The sequence below is a fragment of the Delphinus delphis genome, chromosome 15 (genome assembly GCF_949987515.2).
Source record: "Delphinus delphis chromosome 15, mDelDel1.2, whole genome shotgun sequence".
Taxonomy (NCBI): Eukaryota; Metazoa; Chordata; class Mammalia; order Artiodactyla; family Delphinidae; genus Delphinus; species Delphinus delphis.
The window spans coordinates 49,373,211-49,380,750 of NC_082697.1; the positions used below are offsets into that span (position 1 = coordinate 49,373,211).

Genomic DNA, 7,540 nt, shown 5'->3' on the forward strand with positions numbered 1-7,540 from the left:
CTTCCCTGAAGGAGCCCCAGCAGGCCCAGTGCCCCCACCTCAACCAGCAGCTACACAGGTGCATGGGGTAGGGGGTTGGGGGCATCCTCCCGCTGGTTGCCACCCCCCCCCCCCGCCATGTTGTACACAGTACTTGTTGTCTGGACAGGATACGAGGAGAAAGATGTGCTCTAGCCCCTGAACTGGCTTCTCAGCCCTGCCTGGGTGGGAGGCTTTAGGCCCGCTCAGGTGTGGGGTGTGGGGGTAGTTGCGCTAGGTGCCCTCCAGGAACCCACTGGGCCACAGTGCTGAGGGGAAGCCCCCTTGCCCCCTGGGGCAGCGGATCCCAGACTGAGACACACCCCAGGCTCTGGTGCTGGCCCGACTGAGCCTCCCCAAATACTTGTGGGAGCAGTGTAGGAGCCCTGAGGGACCAACGTGGTTGCACAAGCCTCTGAGGCGGATGCCACACCCCCTGGATGACCCCAGGCAGAGTTTTTTTTTTGGGGGGGGGGCATTAAGGATTGAACTCAACCAAAGGGAGGATGGGTGCCTCCTGCAGAATCCAAAAGGCCCTCAGGCTCACAAACCCAAGAGTTGTGTGGTTTCCCCTCCCCCAACCCAGGCTGCTGTGTGTGAGACCCTGTGATGACCCTGCCCCCACTGGCAGCCTGAGGCAGCCCTAAGCAGCCTGTGAACTGGGAGGAAGGGGCATCTCTATCTAATTCTCAGGAAGGAACCCTGTGGGTAGAGCCCCCAGGGAAGGGCCTGCCTGGCAGATTAGGGCACAGCAACCGCTCTCCTCCGGCAGGCAGGTCTGGCTCCTCCTGAGGCACTGTCACTGAAGTAGGTCTTGCGGCTGACCCCACTGCCTGGGGGATTTGGAGGAGTAAGTGCTCTTTCTCCCCTGTGGAATGACATAAACTGGGTTGCTTCACCCACCTTCTCCATCCCCAGGATCCAGCCCCCACGATGCTCCTGGATTGGTAAGTGGCCTCCCACCTCCGTGGGGTTGGGGGCAAACATCAGCATGGAAGGCTGAGCTGCGGCAGAATGTACTTTCTGCTCCTGCCCCATGGGATGAAAGGGAGATTCCCACGGCGTCATGTCTGCCCGAACCCGGGGGCTGGCCGCCTTTTCTCATCTCTGACCCCCTCAGTCCCATGACTGGGTGAACCGGCACACTGGCCCAGGCCCACCCAGGCACCTTGGAGGAGTGTCTCCGACGTGAGTGGGAATACCCTTGCTTCCAGGGTCCACACAGCTCACTCCCAGCATCTGTCAATGCCTCAGCTCCTTGGACATCACCGAGGGCCTGGGCCAGAACCTCGCCACGTCTGTGTGCCTATGGCTCCCGTAGCCTCCTGTGGCGGACGGCGGCCCAGGCCTCAGGGAACTTCCTTGACCTACGCCTTGGGCCAGAGGGGTGGGCGCTGCTTGCGGCCGCCCAACCCCAGCCTCGGGCCCCGCCGCGGGTCCAGCCAGTTTCCCAAAGGCCCAAGCGCCACCCCTGCCGCGTGCCTCGGCGCGGGCCCTTTAAGGGCCGGGGGTGTGTGGCGGGCCCGCCCCCTCCCCGCAGCGCCGGCCGCCCGTTAAAGGGGCCGCGCCCTCGGCACCCGCCGAGTGTCAGCCGGGCGGAGGGCGCGAGATCTGGCCGCGGGCCGGCGGGCGGGGAGGGCGCGGAGGGCGCGGGCGCGCTGCGGCCCCTCCGCACCATGTACACCATCACCAAGGGACCCAGCAAGCTGGTCGCGCAGCGGCGCACAGGTGCGCAGCGGGGGCGGGTAAGGTAGGGAGGGGACGACCGGAGTTCCGCACGCGCTGCCCGCCCCCAGCGCGACGGCGGCTGACGCGTCCTGCCCGTGCCTGCAGGTCCCACGCAGCAGCAGGTGGAGAGCAGGCTCGGCGAGCTCCTAAAATGCCGGCATCTCGCGCCGCCGACCCCGCAGCCCCCACGGGCGCAGCCGCCGGGACCCTGGCCCCTGTCGAGGTGAGACGCGCGGCCGCGGCCGGAGCCCGGCCCTCCCCTCCCCCGCCGGCCGCCGCGGGGCCTTGAGGGTGACCTTGGGGAAAGGTTAGCGGAGATCGGGCCACATGCTCCGGGCGGGCGCGGAGGGGGCGGAGCACGCCGACCCCGCCCGCGCGTGCAGCTCTGGCACCGCACCTCCGCCTCACCTGGCACCTGGCTGGGTCCGAGGGGGCTGGACCGGATGTGCGTGACACACCTCCGAGTCCTCTGGGATCCCGCGGACCCCGAGTCGGGAGAAGGCCGACCGGCTCCTGGATCTGAGGGGCTCCGGGCGGCTAAGTCAGGTGCCTGGGCCGACCTTGGGGCTTGAGACGAACTGCTGGGGACTCGCCCTAGAGGGCGGGAGCGCGGTGGCCCAGGACGCTGGCCCGCAGGTGGCCTGCCTCTGCCCGCGGCTGGAGGCTGCCAGCACCGTGCTTGCGGGGCAGCTGGGGGAGAAGTGCACGTGGTTCCCTCTGGCTCTGCCAGGCCACTGCTTGCCTCTGCCCTTCACCCCAAACACCCTGGCTGGGCGCGGAGACCCCCGCAGATGCTCGGGGCTTGCTGGAGTTGTGGTTTTTCCGCCTTTCTTGACCAGCATTTTTGCCATAGGAGGCTCAGTTCAACCACTTTGGCCTCCAAGTGACTGTGACCTGGAGGTCATATCCTCCATCCCCCAGGACTGAACCTTTCACTTTTTGGCTCAGGTCCTGGCTTCTGGTTTCATTTATTCTATGCATGTTCTGGGCCCAGGGCTTAGTCCAGGCCCACACAGGCCTGAGGGCTCCTGAGCTGGGCTGTGGATGGGTGGGGGCAGCAGACTCAGGGCCCGGAGGCAGCGCTGACCAGGCCTTGGGATTTCTTCCCAAGTTGAGAACAAACAGCTTCCAGGATTGGCTAAGAGGTGGGGGCTGTGTGCTGCAGGCCACAGCCTGACCTTCTCCCTCAGTTACTGGCCTCAGATGCCACAGGTGCGGGCAGCCTGTGAGGACCCTTCTTGGCTGAGGCCCTTTCCTGGGGCCTCCTGCTAGGAGCATGTTGACACTTTGAGACTGGTCCTAGTGAGGAAAATGTTCCAGGCCGGCCACAAGTGCATCCTGGGGAGAGGGGTGAGTGGGACCTTGGGGGGCATTTCCCAGGACCCAGCTGTGCTGTGACACTGCCTGTGACATCAGCCTTGGTCCTCACAGCCGCCCTACCTCCCAGGGGAGGGAATAAGGCATAGGTGTGTAGACCACCCCCCAATCACCCAAGCAGGGAGCCTTCCCCGCCCCTTACCTGGAGAAACTTGTTGCTTCCTCCATGGCCCCTTTGCTGGGGAATGGGGAAGGAAATGTGCGTCTGTGGCAGGATCAGGGTGCTGGGGAGAGAGATGGGAAAGACAAAGCAGAGCCCTTAAGATGTTGCAACTTGCCAGGTCCCGGGGTTCAGGGGGGTGCTGGTGCTTGGCCCCTCAGCTTGCTGCAGTCCTGTGTGGCACTGTGAGTACAGGGGAGTGGCAGGAAGGCAGAGTGTGTGCTGGTCATGCCGTGCCCCCTTCCCTCTGAGGTCACTCCTTCCCTGAGCTGCCCCCTGCCAGTCTCAGGGACCTTGAAGAGTACCCCTGCTGGGAGGCCAGAGCAGCCACCAGGTCCTCCACACCAGGAGCCCCTGAAACTTCTGAAATCACTCCACCCAGACTTCCTGTCCACCCTCCCTCACCCAGACTTTGCCCAGGAGGAAGGAGTCTGAGCCACTGCTGCACCCTCTGTGCCTGGCGCACCACAGGTGCTCAAAGCATTTGACCTGCTAAATGTCCGGGCTCAGATTCTGGCCGGGCGCTGCCCGTGGTGGTAGACAGGCCACATGAGTCTGTGCCTGTGATGAGTTCTCCCTTCCAGCAAGAGAGAATAAGATCAACTGTTGGGGAGAAGAGAAAATGGGGCCACCTGATGGTGCAGGGGAGGTGGACTGGTGGAGGAGGGGGCTTGGAAGCTGTACTGGGTTGTGGGCTTTGGGGTCAGACAGGCATAGAGTTCTGATGCTGCCACTCACTCACCACATGTAACCTTGGACAGGTCACTTCTCTCTTGAACCCAGGTTCCTGGGCTGAAAACGGGTGGGTGGTCTACCTTGGAGAGTAGTGAAGGGGGTTAAGTAAAAGGAAGCGAGGCCTGTATCAGCAGGCACCTAGCAGGGATTCCGGTGCTGCTGGTGCCGCTGTTGCCGTGGGCAGAGCTTGCCTGTGGGCGGGGCTTTCCTGCGGGCCGAGTCCCTGGGCGCTGGCACAGAGAAGGGTGGGGAAGACGGACGCTGGACTCGTCCATAGGTGCACAGGGAGCTGTGCCCTTTCCCCCAGAGGGCCCGCAGAACTGCCTTATGTAACTGCCGGCAGCGGGCGGCCAGGTGCCCGCTTGCTGGGGCCCCTTCTCAGCCCTGGCCAGGCCACCGTCTAGGTACTTGCGATTTACAGCCTTTGACTGCAGTTCTTTTTTTCCTTCTTTGATGTTCAGTCTCCAAATTTTTCTAGGGCTAAGGGTAGCAGGCGAGGGGCTGTTCCAGTTAAGGACAAATAGCTATGCCCTCTGGTTGGTATAGCTCAGGCCTGGGAGGAGCCCTGCCCCTCCACATTCTACGTGGCCACCTGACCCTGCCAGCCTGGAGCTGGTGGGACTGGTGCCCCTCAAGACGCTCCTCTTTATTTTAGTGCCCCTCTCAACTGAGGAGGAAACCCCAGCGGCGGTGGGGCACCTGAGCCCAGGATGGCGAGCAGGCCGGCGGGACCGCGAGTGCCTGGCGGAGTGGCACGTGCAGCCCAGGACTCCCGGCTCCCACCTCCTGCTGTAGGTGTGGGCCCCGCACTCTCCACGGCCCTGTCCCGGGCTTCATGTGCACAGGGCTGGGCCAGCTGCCACTGGCCAGGGCAGCCCAACCAATGCCCTGGGCCCGGCTGGCCGGGATGGGCCCAGTGGCCACCTGGACATCGAATGCCCACCAGGCCGAGCTCCAGCACCCAGGGCCATCTCCTTACTCAGCATTCCTGCCCCCGTGGGCAAGAGCATAGCCCCTCATCTGGGGCCTGCAGGGGTGGGCCAGGGTTGCAGTCACACCCTCCCTACTCAGGATGGCCCACTCAGCACTTGGTGCTGTCTAGCCAGACCAGGAGCTGTCCCTGGGGACCTGGGGCAGCTGGGAGAGGGAAGGGCAAAGGCCGTCAGCTCTTGTTTGGGTCCTTCATCCCACACTGGGGGGCATCGTGAGATGGAGAGACTTCTGTGGGGGAGAAAGTGGCCAAGAACTGCGCCTGGTGGGTGGGGTTGGGCCAAGTGACCTTTACGCAGGTCAAAACCTAGGGTGATGGAGGCCTGGCTGGTCCAGGGGAGGTGGGTGGCTGGTGGCAGTGGGGGTGCCTGAGACCCTTGGAGGGCCGCCTATGTGCCTTGAGCATAGAGCTCTGCAGGGGATCTGGGGACACAGAGAGGCCCCACTCCACCCCTGCAGTCTTAGGCCTGGCTCAGGGTCGGGGGGCTGCAGTTGTGAACTGAGCTGCTGGGGGCGCAGGCCTGCACGACAAAGGCCTTGGCCACTGGCTGCAGCACACAGCCTTCCTGTGGTTCAGGGAAGTGCCCAGGCTGGGCTTGGCCCAGGGGTGGTGAGGGTGGCCTGAGGCTGCTCCGGGAGCTCTGCCAGGTAACACCTGGGCTTGGAACAGTTGCTGACCATCTCTTCCCCCTTCCTGCAGTCCAGGGCCGAGGCTCGTGTTCAATCGGGTGAATGGCCGGCGGCCACCTGCCACATCCCCGTCCCTCAAGGGAACCCAGGAGACCTACACACTGGCTCACGAGGAGAACGTCCGATTTGTGTCCGAAGGTAGTGCTGAGGCCCGAGGGTGTGACCTGGGCCACTGGTCCTTTTCCCACTGTAACCTCACTCGAAGTTGCCAGAGGCCTGGGCTCTTCCTGGGTTCTCTGCCTGTTTCTCCTGTGACCATCCAGCAGGCTGCCCACTCCCAGTTCTGGGCTGGGGTCCAGGGTAGCCACCATGCCCTGGGGTGGGAGACACAGTGCCAGGGGCCTGGCTCAGCCTGACGATCCTCTCCCCACAGCCTGGCAGCAAGTGGAGCAGCAGCTGGGTGGTGGCCCAGCCGGTGAGAGCGGGCCGAGGCCAGTGCAATATGTGGAGAGGACCCCCAACCCCCGGCTGCAGAGTGAGCCCTCCCCCGCCCTCAGGGTGTCCCCTCCACCTCCTCCAACCCTGATCTGGCTCAGCCAGGTTCTTGCCCCAGGGGGTTGGGAAGAGGACTGGAGCCTGACCCAATTCTTCCCAGCATCTGCTACAGTTGGGGTCTGGGTGAGGGGCTTGTGGTCAGCTCGAGGTGGGAGACGCTGGTCAGCCTGGGAGGCACATCATTGCCCAGCCTTCTGCCCCCCTGCAGACTTCGTACCCATCGACCTGGACGAGTGGTGGGCACAGCAGTTCCTGGCCAGGATCACCAACTGCTCCTAGTCGCAGCTTTGGAAGGAACGCTGCCCATTGCAGGGCCTGGCCCTGCCCCACGCTGGACCCTCTGCCAGGAGAGGACCACGGCACCCTGTCCACCCGCTGCGGTGTGCCGTGCTTCACCCTGGGCCTGGCCAGGAGCCGGCCACACCTGAAGTGCCAGAATTTGGACTTTTGCTCCTGCTGACCCCTTGGCCCAGCTGTTCCAGGCTGCCAGAGGCCAGGGGTTGAAACTGTCTGACCTCAGTCCTGCTCACTGTGCCCGGGGACCAGCCTGTGGGGCTGGCAGGGAGGAGCTCCAGGCTAATAAAGTTGAGAAACTGCCCTTTGGAAAGGCCTTTACTTGGGGGTGGTGGGGGGTGGATGCGGGAGGGGGCGCTTGTGCCCCAGCACCAGGCCCAGCCCAACCTTCCATTGTAGCCTCATCTCTTTACAGCTGAAGCTTTGTCTAAATTTGGTCCCCCCCAGCCTCTTGCCCAGCTGCCTTCCTGTGTCCTGGGCCAGGTCATTTTGCATAGAAGTCTATAAATGCCACCGCGCCCCACCTGACACCGCCCCCCCCACCCCCGTAGTCATTAGCAGGTGTCCGAACCCGGCCTCAAGACCCAGAAATGTTACATAACTGGCCCTGAGATGGCGCCCCAGCCACCCAGAATTGCGGTCAGGTCTCAGGACGCCTGGTGCTGTCTCTGAATCCTCCAGGTCTGGTGGGGAGCCCTCGGGGTCCTGTAGGACATTGCTTTGCCTGTGGGGCCAGATGACTTTGCCTGCGTCTGACACACGTGCCTCCAGAGAGCTAGGTAGCAACCCGGTAGGTGGGGACAGCTCCTGCCAAGTGCAGCTCACAATTTCTGTGCTGCGTTTCATACTCTATACAAAGATGCCTCCCAGAGGGAGTCAGGAACCTTCTCGGATCCCACAGCTGGTGGCGCTAGAGTACCCCCAGTCCCAGCTTGGGAGTGGCCGCAGAGGCCTGGGGGCGGAGGCTCCTTATGCCCCAGGGCACGACAGCAGAGAAGAGGAAGTGGTCGGGCAAGGTTTGGGGGCGCCCCGAGAAACAGCTGGTGAGGTGGG

At 63.8% G+C, this 7,540-nt stretch overlaps 1 protein-coding gene across 3 annotated transcripts; it reads left to right on the forward strand.

Annotated features, from left to right (window-relative positions):
• Positions 1-1,579: 1,579 nt before the first annotated feature.
• On the forward strand, positions 1,580-6,611 carry MCRIP2 (MAPK regulated corepressor interacting protein 2). Of its 3 annotated transcripts, XM_060031388.1 has the most exons (5): positions 2,121-2,292; positions 4,674-4,809; positions 5,709-5,836; positions 6,072-6,173; positions 6,402-6,611. In XM_060031388.1, the coding sequence occupies exons 1-5, from the start codon at positions 2,190-2,192 to the stop codon at positions 6,470-6,472; spliced, it is 540 nt and encodes a 179-aa protein (XP_059887371.1). In that variant the 5' UTR covers positions 2,121-2,189; the 3' UTR covers positions 6,473-6,611. The 3 variants fall into 3 exon arrangements, with proteins under 3 accessions (XP_059887373.1, XP_059887372.1, XP_059887371.1); XM_060031390.1 differs by lacking the exons at positions 2,121-2,292; positions 4,674-4,809; positions 6,072-6,173 and adding exons at positions 1,580-1,746; positions 1,852-1,969; XM_060031389.1 differs by lacking the exon at positions 6,072-6,173 and having other exon boundaries at positions 2,049-2,292.
• Positions 6,612-7,540: the final 929 nt, after the last annotated feature.

Bases quoted from the DNA above. Each gene is read 5' to 3' on its own strand.
- MCRIP2 (XM_060031388.1), top strand. From the start codon at position 2,190: ATGTGCGTGACACACCTCCGAGTCCTCTGGGATCCCGCGGACCCCGAG. The intron at 2,293-4,673 runs GTGCCTGGGCCG...TCTTTATTTTAG, and splicing joins GCTCCGGGCGGCTAAGTCAG to TGCCCCTCTCAACTGAGGAG. The intron at 4,810-5,708 runs GTAGGTGTGGGC...CCCTTCCTGCAG, and splicing joins CCCGGCTCCCACCTCCTGCT to TCCAGGGCCGAGGCTCGTGT.